At 34.2% G+C, this 17,822-nt stretch overlaps 1 protein-coding gene and 1 pseudogene across 2 annotated transcripts; one reads left to right on the forward strand and one right to left on the reverse strand.

The window, feature by feature from the left end:
- Nucleotides 1-4,186: 4,186 nt before the first annotated feature.
- On the reverse strand, nucleotides 4,187-5,967 carry LOC147406307 (putative diphthine methyl ester synthase). The gene is made up of 3 exons (XM_086432770.1): nucleotides 5,638-5,967; nucleotides 4,553-4,592; nucleotides 4,187-4,462 (listed from the first exon to the last, which is right to left on the reverse strand). The coding sequence occupies exons 1-3, from the start codon at nucleotides 5,876-5,878 to the stop codon at nucleotides 4,267-4,269; spliced, it is 477 nt and encodes a 158-aa protein (XP_086288896.1). The 5' UTR covers nucleotides 5,879-5,967; the 3' UTR covers nucleotides 4,187-4,266.
- Nucleotides 5,968-14,266: 8,299 nt separating this feature from the next.
- LOC147406308 (callose synthase 10 pseudogene) lies at nucleotides 14,267-17,385 on the forward strand (annotated as a pseudogene). Its single transcript, XR_015175716.1, has 4 exons — nucleotides 14,267-14,464; nucleotides 14,576-14,623; nucleotides 14,852-15,722; nucleotides 17,105-17,385. The product of XR_015175716.1 is annotated as a callose synthase 10 pseudogene (transcript).
- Nucleotides 17,386-17,822: the final 437 nt, after the last annotated feature.

Below are 17,822 nucleotides of genomic sequence, written 5' to 3' on the forward strand. Positions count from 1 at the left end.
GACAAATGGCATGGTGATGATAAGATTGATTTTGGGGAGATTGTTTGTGACGGTGACATGTGACATAGTGGTTGGGTTTTTTTTTTTTTTGATCCATGGGCTTTGAAGTTCAAAAGCTTATGGATTTGAACCTTGGGCTTGGGTTTAATGATTGGATTTGAGCTTAAAGACTTGATGGATTTACGGTTTGAAGGGTTTATGTTAGAGATTAAATTTGAATGAAGGTGAGATTAAAAATAGGATTTGGGCTTGGCGTACTTAAGACTTTGGTAGGCTTGGAAAGATTTTATGTGAATCTAAAGCCCAATTAAAGCCTTAGGGTCTTTTTTTTCTTTGGAATAAAGAACACTTTTTGAAAACTAAGGCATTTTGGAGATTTTTGAATAAAAATGCATTTTTGTAGATCTTTTTCGAGTGGGGTCTGTTTAAATTAGGGTGTCTATAACCACCTTCTAATATCTTTTAAAAGGGAACAGATCAAGGGACATATGAACAAACATATGTAAAACCAATGTAACATTAATAAATTTTTGGATTGAGCTGATTTTTTGTGAGGATGATCTCTATGATGGAAAGATCATCCACAAAAAAAAAATCAGTCAAATCTGAAACTTTTAACTCCATTAAAAGTGATTTAGAATGTGGACCGTTGATTTTTTGCCAATAATTTGTGAATCACTTTTGATGGATTTAGAAGTTTCAGATTGAGCTGATTTTTTGTGAGGTGGATCTTCTCATCATAGTGACCATCCTCGCAAAAAATCAGCTCAATCCAAAATCTTTAACCCATATTTTTAAAAACCATTGTTTTTACATATATCCCATGAACCGCCCCCCTTTTAAAATACTTAAAACTACCATTTGGATGTCAAAATCATGAACTCGACATTTAGATTTCCTGTTACGATTGACGATTTTTTCCTTTCTTTTTTTCATTTCAACTTTCGTTCTTCAAAACGAGAATTTTTTTATATTATATATCAACATTTATTAGCCAATCTCAAAAATCGTAAAATTTGTATCACCGTCGAGTTTGATAATAAATATTGTTCATATCAATAATTTGTATTGTTGAGCTCAACAATTGTTGACAATTGTAATTGTCATACTCAGAAATGGTAATTATCGAACTCGACAGTTATTAGTTTGATCTTGACAATGCTAATCATTGAACTCATCTATAATTGATCTTGACAACTATAATTGTCGAACTTGATGATAGTTTTATCGTGCTCGATACTGGTTTACTGGCATTCCACATTCATATCAACACATATATCCACATTTTAAAAACCTCTCCAATGCGAGTGATTTATTTTCCTTTCTAATTCCTAGGCTAGATGACTTTTTATGAAATCCTAACATCCCTTTTCCCTAATATTTTGAGGGTGTTTTAGATTAAAAGTTATATCAAAATGATAAAATTAGGACTATATCATTCTTTATGTATCATTCACAATAATAATAAAAATTATTGCAATCGTCGTTGAAAAACTCAAGTATCCGAAGAAGATGAGAAAAATGACAGTTTGGGTACGCCAAAAAATATTATTAGGAGAGATCATGGGGTAGAGGGACCATTTAGATATAACTTTTTTTTTACTAAATGAACGAACAAGATACCACCCAAAAGTCAAGGACTTTTTAGAAAGAAACCTTGCTGACAAATACCACTGGAGATATTGCATGTAGGGATGGCAATAATGCCCTGCCCCACCCCACCCCTATAGGGTCGGTTTTTCTTTTTATTGTTTTAAACGTTTTCAAGGTGATTTTGGTATTAAAAATAAAAAACCAAATTGGTTTCACAATGGGGACGGTTTTGATATACCTCGTCCTACCGAAAGTGCCTTGACATTTTTTACTAAACAATAAAAAATATTGAATGGATGATTGGGGGATTTTTAGGGAATGAGAAGTTACTACCTAATTTAGGTCTAGGAAATAAAATAACTCTAAAACGGATCCGGATCAGCCCAAAAGTAAGAGAAATTGACAAGGGGTCAAGTTATCGATTTCAGAAGGTGTTAGGCATCGAACCTACCCGATTGAGGTGATCGGTCTCTACTACGATCCAATAAAATCCTAAGATCAAATGAAAAAGACTATTGTCAAGACTAAAGTCTAATCATCATCATTATTTTATGCATAAGTCAGTCAATTGAAGCATTATCATCATCATTTTACAACATGTTGGCCAAATAAATCCTATGACTATGATCTTCTCAAATACTACAAAATTCCGCGAATTTCACACAAGGAGATAATGAACAATTCAAAAAAAGTCTAAAATCATATTCGATGCCCTAAGGCTCACGTGACAAGACTTATAAAAAATGAAAAATCTGATTAGCAAGCCTTATGCATAATTCACTACTAGAAAAGAGACCTATACCGACGGTTAGATCCGTCGCTAAATCCTCCTAAATCTGTCGTAGAATCTTTTACCGACGGATAGATTTTTCGTCGGCGCTCGTCGGAGATAGTCGTGTCGGTATTTGTTTTAGCGACGGCTCAATAAATTTCCCGTCGGTATATCCCTTATTTTCTGGAATTTTTTTTTTTTTTTTCAGAAATTGGGTTTACATTAGTATTTACACCTTTTACCGACAGTATATTTTCCGTCGCTATATCTTATACCGACAGACTTTTCAAGTCCGTCGGTATATGCTATTTTGTTAAAAAAAATTTTTTACAAAAGCCAACCCAACCCATCCCATCCCATGCATCAATAAGCCTTCCTGCAGCATATGCACCAATTATTGTATTTCCTGCAATTAAAATTGATTCACACCTCCACACAGTAAACGAAATGAAAATGTTTCTAATTCAGACCCGTACAAGCAAATAAAGGTGAACCATAAATCATTTGCAACGTTAAAATGAAGAACGTAATGGCTATTTCCCCGATATATCAATCTGATGCTCACTACACATAAAGCTTTAAAAAATGGACATCCAGGGTGAAGTATCAGAGACCTTTACAGGGGGACAAAGTGGACAACACATGCATATCAATCTACGTCACAAAGCATATCAAAAGACTAATTCTTCTGTTAAGTATAGTCATAAGCTAGGAGTTATCTAACACAATGAAGTAGGTACCTGAATTTTAGGAATTAATTAATTCATCTCCTGGGGACTTCTACTACGAAAATTCTGTCCTTCTATGGCCAATCCATCATCCGTCAATATGCCACATTCTCTAGCCATAGCTTTAGCTGTATTAATATTGTCCCCAGTGAGCATTTTCACATTAATCCCAGGCGCACTGGATTCTTGATCCCAACCACAGCTATCAGTGTGTAACCATCCACGGGAATGCTAGAGCTATAGGAAGGCATTTCCATATCCTTAAAAGCTAAACAGAGAACTCTTAGAGATTCACAGGCGAAAGCATTTATTATGTCCATCAGTCTTCACCTGTTCTTCTGATAGATTCACAACTGATCCAGTGCGTTGGGCATCAAAATCACCCACCAAAAGCAAGCCAAACTTCAACAATGCTGATTCTGTGGGAGTGATAAAGGTTGGTTGTCAATGTCCCAATTTTATCTGTGCAAATGCAGCTAGCAGAACCCATGGCCTCACAAACTGAGAGACGCCTAACGAGTGCCTGATAATGAAATCCTCCACTCGAGTAATCCATATCCAACAAAAGAATACGGTGATATTTAAAGAAGATCATCTTAAAATGTAGAAAAACCAAGAAATGACAACAACAGAGTGCTTGTGTCAGGATAAGAACACAAGTATGCAAGCAGGGCAGTCATATTAATTGCCCCATAGGAGGTCTCATGAGACATACTTAAAATGCATGATTTATAGATGACAGCATGTGTCATTCTTCAAAATAGAGATAGAGTAACACATGTTTGATGAGTCTAAGGAGGGTCAATTTTGAACAATTATTTTGTTTTTTTTTTTTTTTATCCTCTTCTTTTCCTTTCATGTTTCAAGTAAACCCATTCCTCATCTGGCTAGCAACTATGCTGTAGGGAAGGGAACGGGCCCCACTCAATAAGCTAGATTGTTCCTATAGATAGGAGGGGTATTTCCTTTTCCTTTTTATTTCCAAATAGGCCATAATGTTGTGCATTCTCCACATTGTAGTGTCAACAATGGTGCTGGACATGTGTAGATGCATGTCTCAAGTATAGGGAAGCTGAGTCTCATATACCTCCAAACTCTATTATTAGCACTAGATATCCCCAGACATTAGAACCAATCTACGTGACGATTAAGCTCCAAAAAGATGTCACCACACTAGACCAGGGGAAAAATTACTAGATGTAGAAACTTATGAAAAAATATATCTAGATGTAGAACAAGACAAGCCATATAAGATGGGAAAAGCTTGTGTATCTTACCAGATTCTCCACGTAACTGCTCAACCTCCAAGAGCTGTTCAATGGCAGCATGGATTGTCATATATTTTGGTGCTTCATACTGCTTTCTTCCTCTGGAAAATTTTAAGAGGCACAAACCACACAACAGATAAGTCCATGCAGTTTGTAATGTTTTGCAAGAAAGAGAAGTTTTAGATATCTACCTGCACAAAGATTCCAGTGAGGGTTCCTTCACACGTATATCTGCAGTTTTACAATCTAAGATTAGTTTTTCTAGGATTAAAAAACAACATCATCAAGAAGCAAGTCCTAAATTTCTCACAAAAACAAAATAACCTACAAGAATTTTTTAGCAAGGTTTTTATATCAAAAAAGAGCACACAAATTTTGCGCCCAATGCTATGCATATGAATACCCCCACTTATAAATTGATCCATGCAGTTCAACTAGGGGGTCACCACTTGGGTGGGTAATAGTCTGATAGCATATTGGACAATCTTAAGTGTGCAATGGTAATGTCAGTAATTGGAGATTACACAATTCAAACAATTATGAATTCAACTAAAAAAAAGGCATGGATAAAATTCAGACAATTAGTCAAGAATGATTACCAATTACTAAAATTCAGTTTTGATTTATAGTTCAAGGAGTGAAGCTTCTTTCATTTTGTTTGGTCAATAACTAAAAATCCGAACTCTAGGTGAGTAAGAATCACATCTTTCATTGACTAGAAAGTTTGAAACTCTATTCATAAATCCGTCATGATTTCAAAATCTAATGAAACAACCGATTCAATATAAATATATAATTGGCTTAATTCATATAGTTAAAACCATTCTTCTCTTAGCCTGTCAAAATTTGTAGTTCATTTTGCTCCCAAGCGGATGGTTGAGACAGTGGATTAATTGATTTTGGGCCACCGATAAAAAAAATGATTTTGGGCTATGGACCATCCAAGAGGCTGTACCACTAATTGAACCGTCCAATTGACGTACGGATGGACCACGCATACATTGTAGCATCAAGGACAGAAAGTTCTTGCCTTCATCATGGAAGAGAAGTCCATTTCTAGCCATTTTTTGTAAAATAACAGAGAGATTATAACAACAATTCATGATCAAATTGATAGCCAATGTGAGGCCGCGACTTGCAACAAGTAAAGAGCTATAGAGAAACCAGAGCTTTAAACTTCAAGAAACAAGAGACTAATCCACAATGGTGCACCATAACCATGCAAGATCCAAAGGTCATAAAGTAAATTATGGATTTAAGTGCAGTAGAACCTCACCCAACAAGCAAAGAGTATACAATCCGAGCATGCGATTTCTCTGAATCTTCTCGTAGAAACTATCAGGCCTCCATGTGTCGGTGAAAAATGGTATAGAAATTGTCTCACCGTAGCGGTAGAGTTGCAAACCACAAACCCCAACTGCATTCATTACTGATGCATTGTGTATCATTTTGACCTCCACACCCAATGTTTTTGCCCGAACAACCAAATCAGAATGTGTTGTAGCTCTACATTCCATATGCAAAAGCCAAAAATCAAGAATAAGGAAGAAAATAAAAATAGAGAATAAAGACAGTAGAATTAAACATTAAGCAAATAGCTTCTAAAGGTTCTTCTCCCATGCATGAGTCCCAAAGCATAATTCCTTGAAGATTTTACACCAAAAGAATACAAATCCTAAAATTGATATAATGATCCGTGAAGAGGTGCTCCTAATCTTCAAAAATGCTGTAATTAATTTCCATATGATTTTGGGATATTGATAATTCCTTAAAAATAATTACACTGCAGACAAGGTACCATTTTTCCAAATTCCCCACTTCCTAGGCCTACCTAAAAAGATGAAGAATCAAATACCCAGTACACATATCACCATATCTTGCAAAGCAATTGAATCAATTTAAATTAACAGCTCCAAACACGTTCCTTCATACCGACAAAGACAAAACAATTTATTTATTTGGCATTATATTAAAATTTATTGAAGATCACATACCATAAGCTCAGCCGACTTAGGATCAGATGGTGACCCATTTTTTTTAGTATGGGTTTTCCTAAAGACTTCAGCTCGAGTAGGTAAATTACCCGGTTCTCTACCCTCACCCTTTAGTAACACAAACATAATCATATTAAATATATGTCATAAATCACATTGAATATTAGAAGATAATGAAATAATCAAAATGACCGATATTAGATACGCACCAATTCATGACGATATTGAGCACAACTTTTTGTCCCCCCAACATGTTTGATTACTTGATTTTTCCTATTTTCACTGTTCCTCTTGGATACAACCTACACAAATTTCATAAAATTATAATAATATCATTCATTTTAAAGGGTTGTTAATTAACAAATTCTTAATAATTTATTCCTGAGCGTCAGGAGTACTCCAATAGTGGACGAGCCAGGTCCAATCGGCTTCTGAGACGTCGTTAGGAATGTTGAGCAATCTTTCTTCATCCGTATCGAATTGTCGGTAGTTCTGTTTTAAGTCATTCTTCCAATCTTTATATTTCATTGACATGGATAGCATTACCCAATCTCTTTTATCATCGTCAATCTCGACAAATCTCTGAAAAATAAACATTACAAGAAAAATATCTTTTTTACAATGTAATATTAAAAAACCCTTTAATTAATATTTTAAATTACAGATAAATCCATTTTGATACCGCATTACTTTATAATACAACTAGAAGGCAGCATGTGCAAACCGCACATATCAAAAGGGCTTATCTGTAATTAAAACATGGAGTAAAGGGTTTGTGAACAATACATAATAAAAGAGTGTTTTTATAATTTTGAAAACTTCCCTCATTGTTGTAGTAAGGATTAGTCGGTGACGTGGAAATGCACGTTAGGCAAAAGCGTGCTGATTTTCTGACTCAATCCGACAGAATAACTCAAAACTCACAGACGTGGTATGTGCAAGAACCGTAGATTTTTTCCCTTACGATACACAACTGGACGTTTTTTTCATTGAAAATGTAATTTATATTCCATCAAATTCTCGTAAATACTAGAAGTGGGAAGCGGGTCCGGGTCATTTCTCACTTATGCCAAATTTTCCAAAGGTCTTAACGATAATTTGAGCTCGAAAAGCACCTTTGAAATGCAATAATAACAATAAATTCTCCAAAATCAGCAACAATCTGCTCTAAACATTGGGGTCTTTATACAACAGAACATATCAAATGAAGCAAGGGTACTACATACAAAGTTTGGCCATTACAATTTCAAAAAGAGGACTTCTTTCTGAAGAATGTATTATTAGGAAGTGAACCTAAATTAAAAGATTTCCTTGTAATAATTATAACTCATTCATACACACAGTTATACCTCCTTAACGGAATCGAATAGACTTACCAAAATTTAAATGGTAGGAAGTAGGTACAGACTGGGAAACCATGAAAAGATGCATAATTCAGTATAGCCACCATGAAAGAATAATAACTAAGCATCCAAGTCTCTTTTAAACGACATTGTAAAACGAATCAAGGATGGCATCCGCAAGATATTCACATTTTGCCAAAGACAATCCAGCCAGAGATATCCTGGTATAATGTTTATTCATCCCATAATGGTAAGTCCAACGAGTATAATGTTTATTCATCCCATACCATAATAAGTCACCATGCACGTTATCTCGATCCTTTAAAATCGCATTGAAACATCTGATGCATGGACACTTAATCATGTTACCAAACCTTGAACGAGAAAATGCAAAATCCAAGAACTTAATAACTCCTTCATCATACTCAAGAGTACTTCTAGGCAACTGAATCCAACTTTTATCTATTGGCATGTCCACCTCACGACGACGTCACCTTTAAACCAATAACACATAGTCACATACACAAAAGAACATATCACAAGAATGTTAATTTGAAACGAAAAAAAGTGCAAATCTGTGAATCGGAAGTTCGGTAATTAGTACAAAACAACAATCAGAACTGATTTTTTGACCAAACCTGTTCAATTTCTAAAACATTCTCAATGGAAACTCCCTGCCTTGCAATTCAATTTCCACATCTTAAATAAAGTTTTATACTACTAATTTGACTCCACTTCCCTAATCTAGTTGTATTTAACCAAAATAGCACATTTTTTTGAAAAAAATGTAAAAAATCAAAACTTTTCCAATCACATAAATATCCATTTTTTGATCAATGAGCTGGGTTGTGAATGGGACCCCATCCTAATATTAAGAATCAACCATCTTGCATAGTTGCAAGTTACATCATCTAAGACAAGAGCATGGAGTGCAGGACCACAACCTCCCACCCATGACACACTCACAAGCCATCCATGAGCATCAGAACACAAATAATTCAAACTTCCTTAAATCTCTAAATTCTAAACCACAAAACCAGAAAACTTTCTCTCAAATGTCAAAGTCACCGACTCTCCACTATCTATAAATCCAAATGTGTGTGTGTGAGAGAGAGAGAGAGATAGATAGAGACTGTTTTTTCTTTTCCTTACTACTAGAACAAATTTTATTCTAAATCAAATAAAAAAACAAAGGTATCAAACCACTAATCCAACTAAGATTCAAATATTAAAAAGCCACTAACTTTCATTCAGTTAATTCTTCATTTCATTCACATGCATTCATCATTATTCATAATAAATTTTTTTTGCTTTGTTTAATGTATAATCTCATTTATTTTTATAACTAATTCATAATTACCTCTAAGTGCTAATTTAAATTTGAACAAATACCTTAAAAACTAAAATTTATATGTAACTGAACTGAACTACTATCATCAACTGAATTTATAATAAAATTGGATTTATAATTTTATACCTTGTTGTCGGCTGATTCTAATGGACAATAGTTTGGTTTCCTTCAACTTAAAATTTTAAGAGATCACCATCATTTCAGTCCTTATATAGGAGCTTGATTTGAGTTAGAGGTAAAACAATAGCAAATAACATATCTTTCACAAATCTAACCTAATCATCAACCACTCAACGTTTTATAGAGATAGATCAGTTTCATGGAATTATTAAACATCTAGGATAAAATGATTAGATTTGAACTAATTATCAATCAAAATAGTTCCTGAATTTGAATTAACAAGAGAAAAAAATTACATTTCTCATGGAAAAAAGATAAGAAAACAGCTGACAATACCCAAATATCTTTGATTTTCGAAATCCAAACCAAAATGAATAAGTATCCAATTAAGGAGAAAACCAGAGAAGAAGAATACCTAAGAAATCAGCTCTTCTTCGGTCTCTAACAATTTTGTTGAAAGAATCGACTGCAACGAAGTAGTCAGTCCTTGTAAGAGTTAAAACTTCGTCCCTAAGAGATCAGCTCAATCTCTTCGCATCAAATCCAGCACTCCAAAAGAGGAAATCGAGAGGATACAAGATCGAAATTGAGAGAATGCAAGATCGAAATCAATAGTACAAGATTGAAATCGAGAGAGTTTGGTAGAAGTTTCGAAATCGTAAGAGTTTAGTTTCGAAATCGAGAGAGTTTGTAGAGATCGTAGCAAGGGTTTGGCTGAAGTTTCGAAATCGAAAGAATTCGTAGCGAGGGTTGAGTTCGAAATCGAGAGGGTTTGGATGAAATTTCGATTTGGTTGAAAATATGAGAACTTCGGAGAAAAACTTCGTTTGGAAAATTGAAGAAGAGGAAAAATTAAAACAGGAAATTAACTCTATACCGACGGTATGACTTTTATCCGTCGCTATAGTATTTTTACACCGACGGAAGTGACTTAACCGTCGCTAAATCCCGTCGGTATATAGACATTTTCCTGTAGTGATTGATGTGATGAAGATCACATGTACAAACAAATTTTTAAATTTTGTAAGAACATCATCACATGAAAATTTATGTCCAAATTGACAAACGCATCATCATGTATAGATTAATTTCTAAATTGGTAAAAATATTACATACTGTAGACACCCCATTTTTGCACTCGCCTGATTAATCAACTCGTCAACCCGATCGCAATGATTCCCAATGATGGATGTGTATTCCATTGCTTTATTTTGTTACCAGATATGTTTCAGAAATCCGGATGAGGTATCTCGAACTGACAAAACTTAGAAATCACACTACGCTAGGTAAATACGACCCCAGAAACATAGAAATCATCATCTTGCAAACCAAAAAGAAACTTCACGATAAAAATCACTAAAAACTATCAAATTACCAAAATACCCCTAACCTCAAAACAACCCTAGAGCCTACGTTACGCTTAGGAAAACTCATTCAAACACATAAAACAACAAATCGAAACCAAATAAATCATTTCGTCAATTTTCACAGAATTCGATAAAATTACGAAAATGCCCCTCGTAAAGTTCACGACCATTTCACATAAAAATTTTCATAAATGACACAAACCAACATTCTCATTGAATTCCTTACGAAAAACCGATTCTAAAACATCCTAGAACATTAAAAACTGACCTAAAACGTGAAAAGTCCTCTCTGGGGGCAAACGATAATTTCACAATTTTCATGATAAAAAATTCCGAAATTAATAAATAAAACATTAAATAATTAAAGTGAAACATTAATGAAATTAATTTAAAATTTTGAACCTAAAAATCGATTAATCGGACTCTCAGGCAAAATTGTTGAGGGTTCGTGGGATATTTCTTTAAGGACCCCTCCATTTGGGGGTCCAAAGAATTAAAGAAATAATGGAGGGGCCTTCTCCAAAAATCAAAGTAAATCAAGCAAGACTAAGGTCAAGGTATTAAAGTCGATCAAGTAAGACTGAAGTCAAAATTAAAGTCAATTAAGCAAGACTGAAGTCAAGATATTAAAAGTCAATCAATTAAGACTAAAGTCAAAACATTAAAAGTCAATCAATAAGACCAAAAGTCATAATAGAATTCTAATTAAATAATAACTCTATCTAATAGAGTTCTAATTTAAAAATAATTCTATCTAAAACAATTTGAATTAAAACACAATTCTATCTAAAACAATTTGGATTAAAACACAATTCTACCTGAAACAATTTTAACTAAAACACAACTCTAATTAAAAGACCTCTAATTAAACACTAACTCTACCCAAATCAACCCCTAAAAACATCTATAAATAGAGGTGCTCACACCCTATTTTCGCATCAAATTACAAACCCTAAGAGAAGTAGGTCTAGAAGCTCCCCTAGCCCCCCATAAACCCTAGTTTTGGAGCCCCAACTCCTTAGCTAACATCCCTCCTTCAATTTTAGTCTAGAAAACAACCCAAAAGCTTTCTAAAAACATCCCCAAATCCGCAACGAACTTGAAGAGTTCAGATTCAAAACAAGGAGATACCTTGCCTCGGAGATTCGAAGTCAAATCCGGAAGCAGAACGAAGCAAGGGAGCACGGTACAAGAAGTTCTTTTTGTCAGATCTGAGGGAACCAAGTCCTTGCCATCGGAAAGGTAAACCTTTTATTTTTATTTATTTTCTTATCTAGGTTTTAGCAATGTAATTTACTTGGGAATTTAGTAGAGACCGGCTGTGGCCGGGCGGGGTTGGTGCCTTACACCTTCCAACCCCGTAACTTGATCCCCGAATTCAGTTTTTTTTGGTTTTAGATTAGTTTTATCCGTTTAGAGTCATTGACCGGTTCCTAGACCGTAATAACTAGGTGGCGACTCCCAAACCTCAAGGGTCAAAAGCGGATCCGCGCACCCCGCGGATCGAGGGCGCTTTCACATACATCAATAAATTTTCAAATCGTTAAAAATAGCGTATGCATTAGTAAATTTTAAATTAGTGATCATATTACATGCATAGTATTTCAAATTGGTAAACATGTCATATACATAAAATTTCCAAATCGGTAATCATACCCCATGAATAAAAAATTTCAAATTGATAAGCAACCTATATTCATAAATGAATTACCCAATTGGTGAATATACCTCATACATGAAATTTTCAAATCGGTAATTGTATCATATGTATAAAATTTCCAAATAGATAAATATATCATATGCCTAAAATTATCAAAATTTATAAAAACATCACATGCACAAACTTTCCAAATCAATAAATCATCACATGTATTAAATTTATCCAAATCGGTAAAATAACATCATTGCGTGCACAATTGATTTTCAAATTGATAATTTAATATCATAAACAAATCAATTATCAAAATGGTCAAAAATTATAACATGTATAAATAAATAATGCATTGACTAAATAGTCCTTTATTTTTTCATTCATTTTGGTCCACTGTGTTCTTGGATTTATAATCACTAATGTTCCTTATTTCGACTATTCGTCATAAACGACCACGTTTCCAAAGAATATTGTACAATAATGAAACTTGAAAGTTTTCCTTGGTCAAATAAAATTGTATGGAGTTGGTTGATCTCAATCCTACAAGCTGATTTTGATTTTTAATTGAAGCTGATTTTGATTTTTAATTGACCATCTATCAACGATTTTTTTTTTCCGTGTTGGACGCCATATCATATTGATATATCACACTGACATAATTTTTTCAGGAAAAGAAAAAGAATAATGCTGAAGTGACCTCAAGATTGGACCTCACATCGCACACCCTGACGTGAAAGTGTATGGGAACCATAGATGCTTCCTTGAGATACGAGTGAAAAAGCATCTATGGTTCCTTTCCACTTCTATGTCAAGATGTGCGATATGAGGTCCAATCTTGAGGTCACTCTAGCACGACACAGAGAAAAAAGATAGAGCTTCTATTGCTACACCAACTCTTGTTAATGCCATGCCCAAGATGTATGCTCATTCTTGGTGATTTACATATGAATTGTGGCGGGGTTAGAAAAAGTTGGTGTGGCAATAGAATCTCTCTCTCTCTCTTTCTCTCACACACACACACACACACACAATTCTTATTCATCTATTTTTATGGTTTCTACTCACATAAGTAATGTTGTAGTGCCTCCTTGTGTCTGCATTTCCTCTTAAATCATGTCCTTTGAAACCTCTATTGTGTCTTCTAAACTCACAACTGTTCTGGTTAATCTCATATTAGCCATTAAGATGGTAATAAATGTTATTTTAATTGATGTTAATTTGACCCAAAAAAACACCTTTCAGGCTCATGATAGAGGGGAAAAGCTAGATATTCTTTCCGACAAGACCGAAGATTTGTATGCACAGGTAGGTACTTATCATGATCAATTTAACTTCGAATTCCCTCCAATATTGTACTAAAGTGTTTTATTGTGTGATACTTTCAGGCCCAAGAATTCAAGAAACAAGGGACACAAGTTCGATGAAAAATGTGGTTTCAAAACATGAAAATAAAGCTAGTCATTCTTGGAGTCCTCTTGCTTCTAGTCCTGATTATATGGGTTTCTGTTTGTAATGGGTTTGATTGCACCAACTAGAATTTCTTAACAATACAAGTTGAATTTGGCGAAGAACAGCTTTGGTTTCGATGGAGAGAATTCTATAGCATGTATGATTGAGCATGAAAAATGGGCAGGAAAATGATTTATTGTGTAAAATACGATTTTTTTTTCTCCGGGTGTACGATTGTGCATGTTTTTTCTGGAACTTACTGTTAGTAGCGATTTTTCACCATCCGAAGGAAAATGTTTTCCCACAAAACTCCATAGGAAAATGATTTTCCCATCTCCTAATGTCATTTTCTCACAATTACCCCAACCCCAATAGGACTGGCAACGGATCTGAATCAATATTAGTGAAGATATATATGCAGGTATGCCCGAAGGATGTCTACATTTTCTTGTCCTATTTTAGTACCCCTAGATTCCTGATTTTGTTATTGAGATTTTGATTTTTGTGCAGGGTTTAATTCCTCATTGAGGCAAGGCAACATTACACACCACAAATATATTCAGGTTCCATATATTAGAGAATCTTGTGTTCGGCTCTCTTTGAAGTACATAATTTTTCATTAAGTTCTTAATGTCTTGTCTTTCCACACAAGTTGGAAAAGGGAGAGATGTTGGGTTGAACCAAATTGCCCTGTTTGAGGGTAAAGTTGATGGTGGGAATGGAGAACAAGTGTTAAGCAGAGATGTATACCGGATTGGACAACTTTTTGATTTCTTTAGAATGCTCACTTTCTATTTCACAACTGTTGGTTATTATGTGTGCACAATGGTATGCATTTTCTTTTTTAGTTTCTTTTTTTTCCTTTCTCAGTACAGTCCACGCCAATATTTGATGTTATTGTAATATAACTAGTATGACAAAAGTTTTGTTATAATGCAGATGACTGTTCTTACTGTGTATGTGTTTTTATATGGAAGGGTTTATCTGGTTAGTCCACATACACCATGAGCTTGGCTTCTCTCTTTGATTACCACAGTGTTTCCGAGGCAACTTTCAAATGAATTTTATTTATCTTGACTTTTTCTTTACTATGTTGTAATTCACTTCCTAGTGTTAATGAATTTATGTTGCTTTGATTATGTTTTCTTTTTAATCACTTTGACATGATTTCACTCAAAATTGTGACTCGGTTTCAAATGCTTCCAAATCTTTCAGGCTTTCTCTGGACTTGATAGTGCGATTTCAAATTCAGCTGAGTTGTTGGGTAATGCTTCTCTGGATGCAGTTCTAAATGCTCAATTCTTGGTCCAGATCGGGGTTTTTACTGCAGTCCCGATGATAATGGGTTTTATACTTGAACTGGGATTACTGAAGGTTTGAATGCACCAAGACATTTTTGTTCTCCAAACGTTGAATTAGCTTCATTTGTATGATTTCCTAGGGCCCATTTGAATAGAACCTAACACCAGCATTACCTTGGAAATTTGGATTTTTGAAGTTGCACGGGTCCCCTAGACAGTTTCTAAGAATACCTTGTCTGACACTTGGTCTGTAGAGAGTCAAATGATTATCCATAACTTTAACTCATGTTTCATGGTTTTTGAAATTCTAACTCATGCTTTAAGGTTATTGGATGACTCCCATTTCATTTGCATTATGTGATTTTTTTAAAACTTATGCAGCATATCTTTTGCATAATTAAAAGAGAAAAAACAGTTTTATTCTCACAGGAACATGAAATACTTGTTATTTTTTACCCTTAATCGTCATCACAGCCTTATCCCAAAAGTTTTGGGTCGGATAAATGAATCTTGCTCTTTCAGTCAATTTTTTCTGAAGCCATGTCTTCTCTTAATTTTAGTACGTTCATGTCAACGTCCTACTACAATCTATGTTCAGTTTGGTCTTCCACTCACTCTTTAGATCATTCACTTCACATATTCCTTCTATCTGGGCTTTATTATTAATGTTTCTTTTATTTTTTGCAGGTTGTATTTAGTTTCATTACCATGCAACTGCAGTTGTGTTCTATTTTCTTTACAAAGCAACTGGCAGAGGCTTCGTTGTTCGTCATACATCTTTGTAGGTATTGGATTTTATATATGTTTTCGTACCAAGGAATTTGTTTCTGAAGCCTCTCTGAATCGAAAACATTGAACCATTATCAATTTTCAACTCTTGGTGTTGCAGATTGCTTCTCCGTAAATGATTCTTACAAGATTCCTGAAGGGATTAGTTCTCAGATCTTTGGTGGTATCATGGCCTTTGTTATGGGAATTGTCACTATGATTCGACTAGCACATAATATGCCAAAGAAGGTTACCGACGCCCACCTCTATGCCAGACCCATTTACTGTGTGGACACAACCAAGAATTTCCGGTTGACTGAGCCCACCATCTCCAGCACTGATTACTTGTCCATCATGAAACGTATGGCTGATTTGGAAGAGAAGGTTAATGTTCTAAGTGTGAAACTTGCAGCAATGCCAGCTGAGAAGGAAGAAATGTTGAATGCTGCTGTAAGTCGTGTTGATGCCTTTTAACAAGAGCTTATGGCAACCAAGAAAGTAACATCATTTACTAAGTATAAAATACCACTTTGGCTGAAGATAGAAGATTAAGAGGAACACATTTTACATTGTTTTTCTCCAAGTAGTTTTAAGAGACAAATGTCTTTTTTAAGAATACACTCGTAATATCTTTTTTACACCAAAATCGAACCCCCTCATATGTTTATTCTTTTTTCTACTTTGAAATTATACATTAAAGCTGTTTAATTCAGCAATGGTTGTCATTTCTGTTAATTCTCACAAAATTGATATAGAGAGATTCTATTGCCAAGCCAACTTTTGCTGACGCCACCCCAAGACGTGTGCTAATTCTTTGGTGATTTACAAATGAATTGGGATGGTGTTAGCAAAAGTTGGTGTGGTAATAGAAGCTCTCTTGAATAATTATCTATTTTTTATTTAACTTTTTTGGCTATTTCATCCATTGGATGATTAGTGATTACAATTTAGTATAGAAATACAGGCATTCTGAAGTAGATAGAAAGAAATACATTAAAACTACATAACTATAATGTCAGACTAATTCTACAAGATAAAGAAGACATTATGATTTAAAGGTTCTTTTCATCTACTTATTACCCATTTTTATGTAGGCTTTGGAGGACACGCTTGTCCGACAGGAGGAGCTTCTAGCCTACATTGACAAGAAGAAGAAAAAGAAAAAATTGGTAATCTACTAAGATCCATAAAATTGACTATTTAGCTGCATAAATGTTTATTTCAGATTAATCAAAGTATTTTCATCTTTAAGTTTTTTGTCCTGTGATTGCAGAATCCATTCTGTTGGTAAGGAAAATGTCTGGGGACAACGTGCGATGCTCTTCATTTGCAGCACAGCCCACTTATTTTTCTTTTATATTTTTCTTAACTAATTTGGGCTTGTTCTATTGGTTAACAGGGCATTTCTTGTTTATTGATTGTTTGGATGTTTGTTCTGATCCACCTAAAGATGATTTGAGAAGGAAATATAATGGGTGAATGGAGCAAGATATTGCAGCAGGTATGTAGTTTCCACAATGAAATTGAATAATTTTAGATGATAACTTGTTTCTTCTTTTTTTCAAATATGATCATACTTCATAGAGAATTATATATGTATTAGTAAGGAATGCAGATACACCATGATCTTACAATGTATATTTAGTTCTTTTTGGTTTGTAGTATTGAATGTTGGGAACACATCCCTTTAATGGATCCTAGATCGATTTGTTAATTTGCTGCCTATTTTTCATGATTTTAGTACTTAATTGAAATCATAATAGAAAGTTGCCTATTTAAATTCACTCATTTTGTTTGGAATTTTCAGATTCTAAAGCATTTTCTAATTTTCAGGTTCACTCATTTCATTTTCAAATTGTAATTTTATATGGAAAAAAAAAAAAAAACTTACAGCAGCGGATGATATTATGTACCTCTATAAGTATTATATTCTATTTTCTAAAAATTGATCTATTGCAGCGGATCTTTATATCCGCTGTTATATGTAGTATATTTTATTAATTAAAAACTAATGTATTGTAGCGAATAGTAAAATCCGTCGCTATATGTAGTATATTTTATTTATAAAAACTTATCTATTGCCGCGGATAGTAAAATCCGTCGCTATATGTAGTATA

The sequence above is a fragment of the Akebia trifoliata genome, chromosome 3, assembly GCF_017979445.1.
Source record: "Akebia trifoliata isolate Shusen 1 chromosome 3, ASM1797944v1, whole genome shotgun sequence".
Lineage (NCBI taxonomy): Eukaryota > Viridiplantae > Streptophyta > Magnoliopsida > Ranunculales > Lardizabalaceae > Akebia > Akebia trifoliata.

Excerpts from the sequence above, each read along its gene's own strand:
- LOC147406307 (XM_086432770.1), bottom strand. The coding sequence starts at position 5,878 with ATGGAATGTAGAGCTACAACACATTCTGATTTGGTTGTTCGGGCAAAA. Across the intron at positions 4,593-5,637 it reads GTATACTCTTTGCTTGTTGG|ATATACGTGTGAAGGAACCC; the intron begins GTGAGGTTCTAC and ends GTAAAACTGCAG. Across the intron at positions 4,463-4,552 it reads TCACTGGAATCTTTGTGCAG|AGGAAGAAAGCAGTATGAAG; the intron begins GTAGATATCTAA and ends AAAATTTTCCAG.